The sequence below is a fragment of the Ceraceosorus guamensis genome (assembly GCF_003144195.1).
Source record: "Ceraceosorus guamensis strain MCA 4658 unplaced genomic scaffold IE81scaffold_4, whole genome shotgun sequence".
Lineage (NCBI taxonomy): Eukaryota > Fungi > Basidiomycota > Exobasidiomycetes > Ceraceosorales > Ceraceosoraceae > Ceraceosorus > Ceraceosorus guamensis.
The window spans coordinates 98,911-113,677 of NW_020289999.1; the positions used below are offsets into that span (position 1 = coordinate 98,911).

General features: G+C 55.7%; 5 protein-coding genes across 5 annotated transcripts; 3 read left to right on the plus strand and 2 right to left on the minus strand.

Annotated features, from left to right (window-relative positions):
* The first annotated feature begins 127 nt into the window (after positions 1-127).
* On the plus strand, positions 128-2,335 carry IE81DRAFT_319874 (Zn-dependent exopeptidase). The gene is made up of 8 exons (XM_025512857.1): positions 128-525; positions 627-952; positions 1,026-1,314; positions 1,396-1,482; positions 1,570-1,770; positions 1,851-1,895; positions 1,979-1,998; positions 2,075-2,335. Exons 1-8 carry the CDS (start codon positions 267-269, stop codon positions 2,153-2,155), a joined length of 1,308 nt encoding a protein of 435 aa, XP_025372748.1. The 5' UTR covers positions 128-266; the 3' UTR covers positions 2,156-2,335.
* On the minus strand, positions 2,285-6,376 carry IE81DRAFT_319876 (TPR-like protein). The gene is made up of 6 exons (XM_025512858.1): positions 5,047-6,376; positions 4,314-4,942; positions 3,410-4,236; positions 3,058-3,336; positions 2,860-2,979; positions 2,285-2,786 (listed from the first exon to the last, which is right to left on the minus strand). The coding sequence occupies exons 1-6, from the start codon at positions 6,071-6,073 to the stop codon at positions 2,330-2,332; spliced, it is 3,339 nt and encodes a 1,112-aa protein (XP_025372749.1). The 5' UTR covers positions 6,074-6,376; the 3' UTR covers positions 2,285-2,329.
* Positions 6,377-6,847: 471 nt separating this feature from the next.
* Positions 6,848-8,926, plus strand: IE81DRAFT_358392 (peptidase M18, aminopeptidase I; the record flags this gene model as incomplete). Its single annotated transcript, XM_025516702.1, has 4 exons — positions 6,848-7,251; positions 7,342-7,922; positions 8,008-8,055; positions 8,135-8,926. 4 exons carry the CDS (start codon positions 6,848-6,850, stop codon positions 8,791-8,793), a joined length of 1,692 nt encoding a protein of 563 aa, XP_025372750.1. The 3' UTR covers positions 8,794-8,926.
* Positions 8,927-8,967: 41 nt separating this feature from the next.
* Positions 8,968-11,116, minus strand: IE81DRAFT_319878 (WD40 repeat-like protein). The gene is made up of 3 exons (XM_025512859.1): positions 10,755-11,116; positions 10,329-10,667; positions 8,968-10,096 (listed from the first exon to the last, which is right to left on the minus strand). The coding sequence occupies exons 1-3, from the start codon at positions 11,011-11,013 to the stop codon at positions 9,060-9,062; spliced, it is 1,635 nt and encodes a 544-aa protein (XP_025372751.1). The 5' UTR covers positions 11,014-11,116; the 3' UTR covers positions 8,968-9,059.
* A 258-nt stretch (positions 11,117-11,374) lies between these two features.
* On the plus strand, positions 11,375-13,486 carry IE81DRAFT_308706 (hypothetical protein). Its single transcript, XM_025512378.1, has 2 exons — positions 11,375-12,367; positions 12,453-13,486. Exons 1-2 carry the CDS (start codon positions 11,582-11,584, stop codon positions 13,149-13,151), a joined length of 1,485 nt encoding a protein of 494 aa, XP_025372752.1. The 5' UTR covers positions 11,375-11,581; the 3' UTR covers positions 13,152-13,486.
* Positions 13,487-14,767: the final 1,281 nt, after the last annotated feature.

Sequence of the window (14,767 nt, forward strand, 5' to 3'; positions counted from 1 at the left end):
AAAACGCGGCATGATTGTCCAAGTCACGTGCTCGATTGTGAGGCGGTGCATGAGGGTCACGTCATCCCCCCTCGCATGACGCGCGATGTGTCGGCGCCCCCGCAACCTGCCATCGATCCCGGGTGTAGCCTCAAGGTCAGCAGCATCACTCACGAACTGACTAAATTTCCCATCCACATCATTCTGTTCGACGCATCCAACGCAGCCAAGCAACCAACTCCAGCTTGACTTTCTCCTTTTCCCTTTCCATCTCATCGGTCTCAAAGATGCGCCTCTCGACGTTCTCGTTGGCTACCGCGGCGGCCCTCGCTGCGGTCTCTGTCCAATCCATCCAAGCGGCACCGTGCCATGGAAGTGCGACCGAATCGACGACGCGGCACCTCATCTCGAGCTCTTATCAAGCTGATGTGTTCGAGACGCCAATGCTGGAGCTGCCCAGTGCTCCTGCGGCCATGCGCTTGCTTGCCGGCGCCATTCGAAGGGTCCCGTTCCTGGCAGAGCTGACCGAGCCTCGTCTCGTGCAGAGTGAGCACAATACCGCGAGCGCATACTAGCAGCAAAGTCGAGAAGCTGACAAACCCCCCTCCACCCCCCCAACGCCGATGTGTGGCTCACCCTTACTGTAGCTGCGCACGATCAGCATCCCTACTGGACCACCGAGCTGGGCAAGATGTATCTTCGTTGGTCCAGACAAAACTTCTTCGACCTGACAGCCACGCTAGGAAGCGGCATCGAGCCTATTCGATTCCCTACGACTGCCTCGAGCTTGGTCCAGAGCTCCTCTTTTCCCAACACGACGTATCACGAGAAGCACCTCCAGGGCGTGTTTGCGGAAATTTCGGATGCTGGACCAAAGGAGAACCTCAAGGGCTTCACCAGCTTTAGAAACAGGTACTACCGCAGCGAGACTGGCAAGCAGAGCCAGCAGTGGCTCTTGAAGCTCATCCAGGGTGTGAGTATGTGCAGCTCTTTCTCCTTCGAATTGATCGCGATATGCTCAAAGAACCGATCGCGTGCCCGAACAGGTCGTCGCCGATGTCCCATACATCAGCGTCAGAGAGCACAAGCACTCCTGGGGACAGAACAGTATCCTTCTCCACATTTCCGGCGCAAAATCCTCCTCGGCGGAGCAGGGTCGTATTGCCGCCGTGGCTGGAGCGCACCTCGACAGCACCCATCAGATCCCCTTCTTGCCTGCCCCTGGGGCAGATGACGATGGAAGTGGGACTGTAACGCTGATCGAGGCTTTGCGTGCGCTCTTGTCCAAGGGATGGAGACCCGTCAAGGACATCGAGTTTCACTGGTACAGCGCCGGTACGTCTGTATTTCAAGGCTGAGATCACGCATACATCATGTCCCCTTGACACCTTGCTTCCCGCAAACGTCTCTTGTCAGAGGAGGGAGGTCTCTTGGGTAGTCAAGAGGTCGCTCAAGCGTACGCTGCCAAGGGTGTGCGTCCCAGCGCAATGCTGCAGCAAGACAGTGAGTAGTGACCACGTGGCATTCCCTCATCGTTTCGTGCGAATCGTAGGAGCTGATGAACCCACTCGTCATCTTCCCATTTCGCAGTGACCGCATTTGTCAAGCCAGGCACAGAAGCCCGCGTCGGAATCGTTTCTGACTTTGTCAGCACGCCTTTGACGGACTTTGTCAGGCTATTGGTCAACACCTACCTGGAGATCCCGCCCGTCGAGACCAAGCTGGGCTACGCTGGATCCGATCATGCTAGCTGGACCAAAGTCGGAGTGCCTAGCGCATTCGCCATCGAAGGTGAGAGATGCCGCCAGAGCTTCAGCAAGCGATCGTGCCATTGTCCTACCTTAATCTGCGTCGTCTTTTTCGTCTTGCAGCCACCTTTGAAGATAGCAACCTACAACGCATTCACACTACGGGTGGTAAGCACATACACCCCGCCCCCCGTTGCACGGGCGTTTTGACTGACCTCTCGGACTTCGCTTCGCGCACGATCACCCGTTAGATACCATCGACGCTCCTGGCGTAAGTTGCACGTCCAGCCACGTGCGTCGGAAATCGAGCTGACAGCTTTGCTTCCATGTGCATCTGCCCTCTGCAGTTCTCTTTCGATCATCTGGTGCAATTTGTCCGCCTCACTTCTGCCTTTGTGGTCGAGCTCGGAGGTTGGGCAGAGAAGTAGGTTATGAGTATATGAGTCTGCTTGCACAAGGAGGTAAGCTTTCATCGCAGGACAGCTTGCCACGCGTGAAGAAATCAAGCCCTTGCTAGCCTTTACATTGCACACTCTGCGCGCAAAGCAACGAACAGCACACTAAATTGAATGTGAGGCTTACAAACAGCATGATGTAGCATTTCAAGCATCGCTTGCGTCCATCTCCATAGAGACGCTGTCCTGCTCTTGCCGAAGGGCCGAGTTGCTACTTGTGCCAAGCTGGCGCGAGCTCTCCGAATTCCTGCGCGTGTCGGTACGGTCGACAGCCGGCGTATCATCGAAGTCTTGTCTTTGCGTCATGGAGCCCCCTCGATCGATGGCATGATCTCCCAGTTGCAACTCGTCTGCGAGCTGGGCCGACAATCCACCGCCAGCTCCCAAGGGATCAGCAAGAGCGTTTTCTTGCAACGCAAGATCTAGCAATTGTGTTGTGTGCGCATCCCTAGGCTCAATGGACAGAGCAGAGTGGTAGTAGCCTATGGCCGAGGAGATTTGACCATTCCTGTGCGACGCCATGCCCAGACCCGTATATGCTTCGGCATTGAAAGGATCGAGCTGCAGCACGCGTCGAAAAGATTTGGCCGCGAGGGTCGCATTGCTAAAGAGATGAAGACGACGACGGGTGAGCAGATGGGGTAAAACGATAGCCACAAGCTAGCAGGCCGGCTCACTCGAGACGATGATGAGCGAGCCCAAGGTTCAGGTGCGTCGCTGTCCACTCGCGAGCGGGCTGCTGCGCTTGCTCCGCCAGCTGCAGCGCTTTGACAAAATGTTCCACTGCCTCCGAAAGGCTGCAAAGTGATAGGGTACGGCCACGCATGAGCTTGGCTTTCGCTTTCACTCACTTTGCTACCCAATATTGCACTCACTTGCCATTGTGAAAAGCGACCACCCCAAATTCATTCAGGAGCAAGGGATCTTCATTCCAAAGTTTCGCGCTAGCATCCAGGAAAAGCTTGGCAAGAGTTAGATTGCCCTGATGCAAGTGCTCCATGCCGATGAACAAAGTTGGCAGATGGCTCGAAGGAAAATGCCTGCCTGCTGTGGAGTACGAAGTGACAGCTTGATCGGACTCTCCTTCTAGCGCAAATGTGTGCGCAAAGGCTATCCACCCGTACGCGAATCGAGCATCTAGGTGCACCGATTTGCTAGGCAATCACCAGCGATGGACCATGTCAATCGATCTGCAGACGAGATGCAGGCAGCGCGTCGCCCACTCACCTAAAGTAGCGTCTTGCCTCTAACCACCTCGAAGCGCAGGCATACCACATCCCGACAGCATACCAAGCAGCGGGCAAAGTAGGATCCGTGTCCGAAAGGTGATGAGCCAACAAAAAAAGAGCGGGTCGCAGGTGTGGCAGTTGGAAGAAGGTGGATATATGCAGGGGCAAAGTAGCTTGATGGTCCCTAGAAATGTCCAAGATCCTTTTTGTGACAGTGTGACAATCCTGAAACCTCATCTGGACAAAGAGGCTCTCGGCCAGACTTAGCAGCACGTCCGCATTGTTTTGCAGCGGGTAGGCAGAAAGGAGCTTCTTGCGCGCCAAAGCCGTCTCCTTTGCGTGCAGTCGCCCCAACTTGTTCAATCGCGTATAGTAGAGTAGCCGGACCATCTCGTGCGCTTCTACACTAGCTTCATCGCCTCCTGCTTGAGCCACAAATTCCAGTCCTCTGACAAACTCCCACTGCTCTTCAGCCCCCAATAGGTTCCCATCTATCAAGGCGGAGAAAGCGTCGAAATTCCGCACGTCGAGCGACAGTGCTCTCATGAAGCTCAGCTTCGCTTGATCCTTCTCATCCAGACGCATTGAGATCTGTCCTCGGAGATGCCACTTCGATGAGCTGAGCTTGATGCATCCATCCACCGACGGTGCTTTGAAGCCGTACTTCTCTGCCCGGGAGAGGGGAAAGGGGGGCCGCAAGAGCCATTGAATGTCTCCGAAGCGCAATGATGAAACGCAAGCCTTCGACTCACCATCCTTATCCAGGGCATCCTCTTTCCAGCCGCTAAGGACATCGAGCGCTTCGTGATATTTGCCTTGCCGGGCCTGTCAAATGCAACAGCAGGGTCAGCGTTATCGAGCAAGTTCTTGGCGCAGTGCGCACTAAATGCTGGGGCACGCACCATGCATTGAGCTGCTAGCCACCTACACTGAGCACTTTCTTTAGCAAGGGTGGGTCCGTCCGGGGCTGGCACGTCCTCCGCAACATCGAAAATCTCTTCGTAGCCGCTATCAGGAAGCTGTTCTCGGGATGCTGTGTCACGGCTGCCGGAGCCCAAGTCAGTAGACGATTTGGGATCCCTCTGGGGGGTCCTCAGCTCTGCTGGCGCCCCATCATCCGACTCGCTGCCAGTGCCTGTCCCGCTGACAGTAAAAGCTCTCTCTTTTCTTTTTCTCCCATCCACAGCGTCATTCTCATCCATCTCGTCGTCAGCCGTATGCGTTAGATGGTCTGACTGCAAATGCCATTCTGGAAAGTCCACGCCTGCACTCGATGCTGTATTTCGGTGCGGGCTCAGCAGATGCTTGGGCAGCCGACTGGAGCAGCGCGTCGCTCTCAAAGCTTCCCCAAGAGGATCAGAGGCGGCCTTTTCGCGAGAAGAAGATCGGTGATCTTGGCGTGTCTTGTCTTTCCGTCGCGCTTTGTTCCTGCGCAAAGGATTCATGAGGAGGTGCTCTGCTTGAGCATAGCGGTGCGAGAGGAAGTAGTAAGTCGCCAAATGAAACGCATCGTTCCATGCGGTTGTCCCAGCTGAAGAGAATAGGAGGAAGGCGCTGGGGTCAGTGGCTGACTGCTTATGACCACTTATGTGACCAGATGGCGCCAGCGTCCCGCATCTGTTCATGTCTACCCACATTCCAGATGCAGTATCTTGTCTCCCCAAAAGATGGCAGTGTCGAACAGAAAGTGACTAGCAGCGTCGTGCCTCCACCTGCGCATTCTATGCAGCATCATCTCAAGCCTGTCACCCTGCATGGCGCTCAGCTCATCGTCATCTGCCTCTCGCACATCGGGCAAGCCAGCTGCTTGCAGGTTTTCTTCTGCTGGACCCGATTCCGGATGTATGATAATACTGCCGTCTGCGCTGATTGCCGCCGCTTGAGCGGCTGACTCCTCCTGATCTGTATTGTGAGCCTTGGAATTACCGTGATTCTCATCGATTGCCGATGATTCTTCCCAATTCCTTGCTGATCCATTGCTTGCGCTTCCTAAGCCTAGATCTCCAATCTCTCTTGCGCGCGCTACGGTCCTCTTGGCTGCGAATTTGAGATGCATAGCAGGGCTCAGACCCAAGAGGCCGCTCCCGTCTGCCTCATCCGAGTCTCCAGCAGCACTCAAGCTTCCATCTGCATTTCTTTCCGCATTGATACGAGCATTGGCGCTAGCACGAAGATTTGAGAAGCGGTTGGCCTTCGCACCCGATGGCGCTGGTAAATTTGTACTTGGGCTGGTCCGGTGAAAAGGATCCAGCGTGCTCATCCCTGCACCTCCTCGCGAGGGGTCGACTGTCCACCCACTGATACTCGTGCTTGGGTCTGACCCCGCGCCGCGAGAATGCGCGTCTGAGCTGTTCATCATGTCTCCGCCACGCCCCAAACCTGCAATGCGAGGAGCAGCCGCGCCATTGGGGGGCGTCATGAATGCACCTTGGAGAGGCTGATCGTCCTGTACCCGCCTTCTTGACGCTGAAGCTGGTCTAGGTCCTGCAGAAATCGAATCTCTAGAGGCGCTTGCGCTCGTAGCAGCACCTTGGACAGTTGTTGAAGGACGTGCACTCGCACTCGCTGCGGCGGACTGCGATTGTTGACGTGTGGTGCGACGTGGTGGGGCTTTGCTTGGACCTGCTCGAGCGTCGCGAGCAGAGCTCGAGGATGGCGACATTTTTTTGGGACTTCGTTGGACGCAGCAGGGAGAAGAAGTCGATGCGCAAGACTTGTAGGGATCTTGGGGCTCGAGGGAGACGGGTAGATGTGTTGGACGTCCGCTACTGGGATGCGAACGCCGGGGATGACGACGCTTGACCGACAACCGACGAGATGAGCTACTGCCGAGAAGCGTAGACGACAAAAATGTGTTCAATGCGGGCGCGCGTCGAGTCGATCAGTCCCTGTGTCTAGACTTTGTCAGTATGCTGACGTGCGTTGGCTGACCCAGAAGGCAAGTGTTAGCGCCAGCGGGGATGTCATCGTATCGAAGGAGCATCATCAGCTGCACCTCGCGCGGGTCACCGCTCATCACGATCAAGGCGCGTGACGCGCATCCTCGAGCAACACCGCCGCTGTGTGTGACCCGCCTTTATCGGCCGAAGTGAGCTCCGCTTAATTGAAGCACACGACATGGGCTAACTTCAGCTTCAGCCAGCAGCATACACGCTAGTCTGGCTGTCTGCGCGACCTTGCGACCGACCACCTCCTCACTTGCGTCGGCAGCTGCTCATCCAGTCAGGCCTTTCAACACACACGACAGAGAGACCGTGATATGGACACTCGTCGCCAGTCTCAGGCCAGCCAGTCCGACTTATCGATCTCCCCGACATACTCGCTCATCTCCGTCCCTCGCTATCAGACATCCGAGACCGAAGAACAGGACAAAATGGTGCGTCCTTGTTCCTGCTCTCGTTTCATTGCAGAAGCTGGTGTCATGCGAAGCAAGCAGATGTTGCAAAGACGGCTGAAATCGCCTGTGGGATGCAACAAGAGACGACTTGGCACGTCATCGGCGAACAACGGTGCTCACTCTACCGCCCGCCACCTCCTTCTCCCCTCCCAATCCATCCCTCGACCCGCGCACAATCTGCTTCGGCCGTCTCTGCGCTTGCGCAACCACGTGACGCAGTCGCCAACAATCGGCAGCGGCTACTCGCTCCCTTTGATCGTCTCATCCATCAATTCCTCTCTTCAAACATCGCCTGCGCAAGCGTTCTTAAAGTACTCTGATGCCTCACCTACGCCCTTTCATGCAACTGCCGTGAGCGCTGCCTTGCTCGAAAAGGACGGTTTCGTGCGGCTCAAAGAGCAGGACGCATGGGACGGGAAGATCGAAGCGGGCGGAAAGTACTTGTGAGGCATAGACAAACGCGTGCGGCGTGAAGACAATCTCTAAATTTGGTCTCGACTGACACGACACCCCCTGAACGCTTTTCATCGTAGCTTCACACGCAATCAAAGCGCCATCGTGGCCTTTGGCGTCGGCAAGCAGTTCCAGCCCGGCGTATCCGGAGTTCACCTCGTGGGCGCCCATACCGATTCGCCCAACTTTCACATCAAACCCGTCAGCAAGCGCACCAAGGAAGGCTACCTGCAATGCGGAGTGGAGACCTATGGTGGAGGCCTGTGGTCCACCTGGTTCGACAGGGATCTTTCTTTGGCTGGAAGAGTCATTGTCGCTACGACTGCTTCACAAAACGCCTTTGAGAGCAGACTGGTCAAGGTGGACAGGACACTCCTTCGCATTCCTACACTGGCGATTCACCTCAATAGAAGCGCAAACGATGCTTTCAAGTTCAACCAAGAGACCGAAATGGTTCCCATCCTAGGACTTGCGGACAAGGCCAAGGAGGCACTCAATGCTCCTGCAAAAACGGACGAGGATGCTATTACAGGAGAGCCAAGAATGCAAGAAAAGCATCACTCGATGCTCTTGGAGCTGCTGGCTGGCGAGCTGGGGGTGCAAGTGGAGCAAATTCAGGATTTCGAACTGAGCTTGTACGATACTCAGAAAGCTACGATTGGTGAGTCCCGAAAAGCGCTGCTACTGGTCGACCGGCCAACTCTTCCTGTGCAACTCTAACACGTTCGGTCTGATGCGCCACGTAGGTGGCCTGAATGACGAGTTCATACACGCTGCAAGGCTGGATAACCAGAGTGAGTGTCAACACGCATCGAAGCTTGGCGCTGCGCAGGCATTTGCTGATGCTGCAATTTGATCACTCCGCTCCGACAGTGTCCTGCTTCTGCGCTACGACGGCGCTGATTGAGGCTACGCGCGGGGGATCGCTGTCCAACTCTTCCTCTATTCAAGCGATTGCGCTCTTTGACAACGAGGAGGTGGGATCGGTATCGACGCACGGAGCCGAGTCGAACATGTTGAGCTCCACAGTTCGAAGATTAGGAAGCATGTCCATTTTGGGCCTGGAGTCGATCAAAAACGAGGACCACTTGCATCCCACCAATTACGAGCGGTCAATCTCGAAATCATTCCTCATCAGCTCGGACATGGCGCACGGTTTCCATCCCAACTACTCTTCCTTCTACGAGGACAATCACAGACCGAAGATCAACGGAGGGGTAGTGATCAAGACGAACGCAAAACAACGCTACGCTTCTACTGCACCCACCACCTTTCTGATTCGAAGAATTGCGAAATTGGCCAGTGTGCCATTGCAAGAGTTTGAAGTGAGAAACGATATGCCGTGCGGAAGCACCATTGGACCTATGATGAGCAAAACGGGAATCAGGACGGTAGACCTTGGCAGCCCCCAACTTTCTATGCACTCCATCAGGGAAACTTCAGGGACCAAGGACGTTAAGTACAAGATTGACCTCTTCGCTGGATTCTTTAGGGACTTTGACAAAGTCGACAGTGAACTCGTGGTCGATTGATGTCTCCGCCTCATCCTACCCCTCGCATGTGGAATGCCATCATCGCCATGCACTGCTCAGAATTATGCTGCGCATCCGGCTCGCTGGCTGTTGTCCCGTCTTACACAAAGCCCTAGCGCGGCCCGCGAACCTAGTCACCATATTCACTCCGCGATATCAGTCAGTACAGCTGTAGACAGTGCGAGAAATGTATTGAAAGGTATGCAAAGGGTATGCGTGGGGGCGAAGCGGTGCGATGCTGATCGGGATGGCGAGCCTCGTTCTCACTAGACCGAAATGGTCTTGAAGAGGTGGAAGCCGTCTGCAGAAGTTGTGATGAGCATACTCTGTATCTGCGGGTGCCAATGAACCTCCTTGATTTCGCTGGCTCCATGGTGGCAGAACAAGAGCTGGCTGGGAACATCTTCTCCATTCGGTCCCTTCTGAGCATTACCGGGTTGTTCTTCGTCGTCCATCTCAACCGACAAGTCCCAAAGCGTAACCTGATCGTCTCTACCAGAAGCGGCAAAGACGGAGTCTTCGGAGGGATGCCACTCGACGGAAGATACGGGCGCTTGGTGCCACCTAAAGTTGGCCACGGACGTAGGTCGCGCTGCGTTGCTCGAGGAAGGTTTGAAATTCCTCAAGTCCCAGACATTCAATCCCCCTTCGTCTCCGCCCGAAAGCAACAGGTAGTCCGTCTTCCTGTTCCAAGAGATCACATTTACGTCTTGCTCATGCGCTTCATCCAACGCGATGACAGACTTGTGCGACTTGACCCGCACATCCCAAATTCTGATGCTTCGGTCCGCTGAGCAGCTCGCAAAGACAGTGGGTTCTTTGGGAGACCATTGCAAATCCTCGACGCTACTGGTGTGGCTAGTGAAGGGTGCGGCGTGGGTAGTGTAACCGGCGTTGTTGGACGTCGTCAACTTGATCAGGCCGTGGCCGTCACCCGATAGCAGCCTCAGACTGCTCTGCCTGCCTGCGCCTGACGATGAGCCGGCCCAGTCCATGGCGTATCCTTCTGTCGAGTGCGGCACCGTATGAAGCGCTTTAGAAGCTCGCGCCTTGTCGAATGGACCAGGACGCTCCAGCGCATTGTACAGTGGTCGCACATCCCAGATGCCCACGCTGCCTAGCTCAGACCACACGGCCACAGGGTAAGGATCCAGCGTCGGTTCGGACCCTGCAGAGGGAGGAGCAACGGGTGCTGCTCGAACCCTGTTCACGCCGCCAAGGTGCGGGATAGACTTAGACTCGAGGATGGCATCGTCGTCCAAGCCCTCGTCGTCGTCGTCATCATCGTCATCCTCGGATTCGTCTGCAAAGGGGAATTTGAGGGCATACTCAGCAAGCTGCAACACTGTCACAGCGATCGAATACCAAGTCGTCGATTCTCAAAAGAGGCTCAGAGGTGTGTAATTAGGTAGCGAGATATTTTCTGCATGTGGGCAGCAAGGAGGAAGAATCCACCGCGCCCATGTGGCCAAATGCCTCAAGCATCATTGCCTGTCGTCGTTGTACACGGCATCTTCGAACTTGCGAGCACTCACCGCCATCTTTGATGGTCCTGTGTAGAGAGCTTGCCTTGTAGACGATCAGCTCGTTGTTCTTTGCCGTGTCCGCTTGCGTTCCAGCAGCAAAATAGGCAGTGTGGGGATACCTGACCCTGTCCTCAGCCGGGCCCAAGTTGTCCAGCAGAACATCGAATGACAAGCAAGGCCAGTTGACGCCCATTCGGTGTAGCATCTCGTACGCTGATTGGTCCGGCTCCAGCACTTGGCCTTCCTCTAAAGGTTGCGCACCAGCCAACCAAGCCTGCGTTTCAGGACCACCGCCAACCTCGTCATCTTCCCCCTCTGGCCTTTGTATCTTTCCGGAGACTTTCACACCTGGGCAAAAGGAAGGGTGTAAAGTGAGATGAGGTTTGTCAGCGCAGTATTAGTCTCATGCGCTGCGCAGAATAGCGCTATGCTCACCATCAATCTCCATGCCTTCGCCGTCTTCGCCTTCCTCGTCATCTTCGCTGTCGCTGGCAGCGTCAACTACTTCGCCGTCATCTTCGCTTTCGAATTCGTCTTCAAATCGATCCTCGAATTCACCCATGCCTTCGTCATCTTCATCTTGAGGTGCTGAGCCATTGGCTGCTGTCCTTTTTTTGGCTGAGAGGTCCGTATGCCGTGAAGGTCCAGCGGTGGGAGTCGAAGCCTCCACAGGTGATGATGGCCTCTTGGACATTGTGTGTAGCTTTCTGAAGGAGCCGATGCTGGATGAAGAGACTTGACTTCCGAGAACGTGTGAGATGAGTAAGGTGCTAGGAGGACTATGGCTCCAAACGGCGCCAGAGCTTGTGATATAGCTTCGGATGAGTGCGCTTCCCTTTGCTAGCTCCCCGCGAAATTTTTTGGCCGCTCGCGCGCAGCCTGGCTGTGCTGCGCGTCCTTGCGTGCGAGAGAAGAGCACGTCGTGACTGTCACGTGACTCCGCGTCGCCCTCGCAGCGTGTAAATCACGGATGAGGCTGTGTCATGCCGTATCAAAGTCAGACTTGATTGAGCAGCAGGACGCTGGTTGGTGTCATACGTGTGGTTGGACAGGTGCCATCATATCCTCTTCTACCAACACAACATCACAGGCCCGCAATTTTTTTCAGGCACTTCTCTCATTCGCCCACTTGATACCCTGGAAACCCCTGCTAGCACCACTGCCACTCCCCTCTGACTCAGAACCTCGACACACTGCAAGACAGCTTTGCGCTGCGCTGCGAGCTGGAGGCGGCCGCATCAACTTCACTTCGATCTTCTACAATGACAACTCTGGACGAATCACGAGTGGTGGACGGCTTCCATTCGCTGCTTCAAGTCTCCCTAGCGCAAGCTCAAGCAGAGGGTCTGCTGAGTGTGTCGGAGCTGACGGGCGCATCAGAGCAGATACAACTCAGCGCTCCCTCCTTTGCACTCTTCATCGCAGCCTTGCAGGCACGGGACGAATCCATCGCAATGCCTGATGGCTCGTTCGTCTTGAATCACGACTCTTGTCCAGTCAGCTTGAAGCCCTTCTTCGAAGTATGGAGGAGCTGCATAAAGCCGATACAAGCGCTTGAATTGGACGATAGGCACGACCTCGCCCGGTCGATCTGCGGCAAACAGCCCAAACGCGCACCAAGCCAAGGACTAAATCCCAATGTGCACAGAATACTGATGGATCTTCAGCTGGTTGCCATGGAGATCAACCTAAGGTCTTCTTTTCAGAACCGCTTTGGAAGGGATCTGCAGCACGTCGTGGATGGTGCTGCGATCAATCTCACTCCGCGCTCTTCGGGAGAGACTAGCCGTTCGCAGGCCAGCCAAGTCCAGTATCAGCCTCCTCCAAGCTACGATGCTGCCACATACACTTTGCATCAACATAACCACGAACACAAGGTCCCCAGCATTGGAGCTCAATCGGGGCACCCGCAAGATCAAGCTCCATCCGCACATCCCACCATTCAATCCAACGAGACATCAGCGAGCAGTACAGCGAGTCTGCCCGCTTCCGGGCAGGATGCTCTAATGCTCATCAGAGAGACGCTATTCTCGTCCCTCGCAGACTCGGTAAGCAGCCAGGAAATGTGCATGCGGCCGCAGAACTTGCTCTGCGCTGTACAGGCTGCTGACACACCTCGCTCGCACTACTCAGATGGCTACTAATCCCGCCCTGGCGCAGCTGGTTGCTAGAGGCCATCAAGGTGCGCGAGGAGAAGGGTACGCCTCAAGGGCCTACTTTGCCGCTTTGACGCTTTCCATCCTCGACGTGGCACTCTACCGCGTTGATGTGGAGCGCGGAGAAACGTCTTCTGATATTGCTGGCCCTCCTCGACAAGTCGTCGTGAGAGGTGTCCAGACGGACTCAAACAAGGCTTCATCCATATCGCTCGACGAATGCCCAAAGCACTTGATCCCGATGATGCTAGGGCTCGGAGGCATCGCTTCTGCTGCTCAGACTCTGGCGATCGCGGATGATCAGAGAGCAATGAGGGACGCGGAGCAGGGAAAGAGGACGAAAGAGTCGGAAGGAAGAATTGCGGGTGTTCGCACTAAGCTCCTCGGCACCGAAGAGCTGATAGGAGTGGTGAATGAAAGAAGGCACAGGGTACAAAGGAGGCAAGATGAGCGAGCGCAGCGCCAGGGCCGTGGGTCTGCGCAAGTATCGAACCCGCATAGCAGCGCAGACAGCCGGCAGCATACAGTCCTCAATTCCGCTCTGTCGCACAGCCACACTCGCGAACGAAGCAGCATCGACTCCTCCTCATCCGCAGAGTCTAGAGAAGCAGACACCTCAGCCCAAAGCGTAGCTGCTCTTACGCTCAGTATACTCAAATTGGCTATGGGTGAGTAGCATCCATCCCCGGTTCGTCAGGCCTGAGGTGGCCACAACGATGCTGACAAGGGAATCATCGTCCACATTACTTTGCGCCTCTGGCCTCGCTTTCCACAGCCATGTTCCAGTTGCCTGCTTTCAGAGATCGACTTCAAGATGCATTGCAAGTCCTCGCTGCTGTGCATACCCTGTAGCAACGATGAGAGTGCAGCAGCGCATGCAAGTATTCCTATCATTGTAGCGCATTCCGCGGAGGGAAGTTGGGAGAGCTTCGCTTGAGGGGCAATGTGCTCGATAGCGTACTCGTCGAGGACTTGACTTCCACTCAATATCGTCGTTCACCTCCAGTCTTTCGTGAAAGCTGGTTGCATTCGTGCCCGTGGTCGACGGCAGCCACCAAATCGAGAAGCTATGGCGCCCGGAACCATCCTCTCACGTGCCATACCCAACGCAAGATCTGCACGACTCGAGAAGCTTCCAATCCCAGCAGTCACGAGTCCCTCCCGACGCGCAACCTCCGTCATCTTGCATGCGCTGAGCCGCTGTGCATGCGGCTCTCTCAGCTCGCGCGGCGACTCGCTTCCGCTCAACTGCTCAGACCTGTGACTTCCAGACTCCGCTCGAGGTCAAGCTCACGCCAGAAGCGCTGCACAGTCTCCACGGATGCAGGCGTGTGGGGTGGCAAATTTCGGCCATTTCTTCGAAATCACGACATGCACTTCGCACCGCCACACCTAGCTGATCTTGTGAAATCATTGAGGGTGACTCAATACGTGCTGCACGGTTACTGCCCAGGACGCCGTAAGGTGTAAGTTTGCCCACAGCTTGCTAACAGTCATGAGTCTTGCGACATCAGACCCTTGCTCGCTTGCGGCGCTGCGCCGGTACGATTGGCAATCGCAGTGGCTTGGCTAGCAGGCTGAGATCAGGCCACCTTTGTCGAGTGCTCGAGCTCCTTGGCGAAAAAGCAAGCGAGGTCAAACCTGCAGCTCATTCACGACTCCGGCACCACACGGCTCGTAGCGTTTGCTCTGTGTCTCGAGCGGAAGGAAGCCCAGGCTCGCACCGGCAAAGTCAGCTGAGCAGGAACGATACTCAAGGGCATCCGATCAAACACGAATGCCGCTTGGGCAAAGCAGAGCGATCGGCCGATCGTTCGCAGGCCAAATTTAGAACTCGAGATGTGACGGTGGGTCAGACTCCGACGGCACTTTCTTCCGAACGTGCTCGGCAAAAAACCCTGTGACATGACGACTGAGCTCTTATGCTGGACCGAAATCGGAGCAGCATGACTTCACAGCCCGTGCTCGCGCCTCGTCAGGATGGAGGAATGTGTGCAGGACTATAAGATGTGCAACTGCCTCTTACCCTGTATCCCGTCCGCTCACTTTCCACCATCCCTTGACCATCACTATACATCATGAAGTACTTTTCCGCCGCCACAGCCCTTGCCCTCGCCTCCGTGGCACAGGCAGCCCCTGCTGTTCTCAACGCCCGTCAAGCCTCATCAGGCGCGACTAGTGCTGCGTCCGTTGCGCCTGCTGCGTCCTCGTCCGCAGTGGGTTCGGCGACCGCCACAGGAAGCGCTGCATCGAGCGCATCGACAGCCAGTGGAACCACGTCTCCCGGTGCTA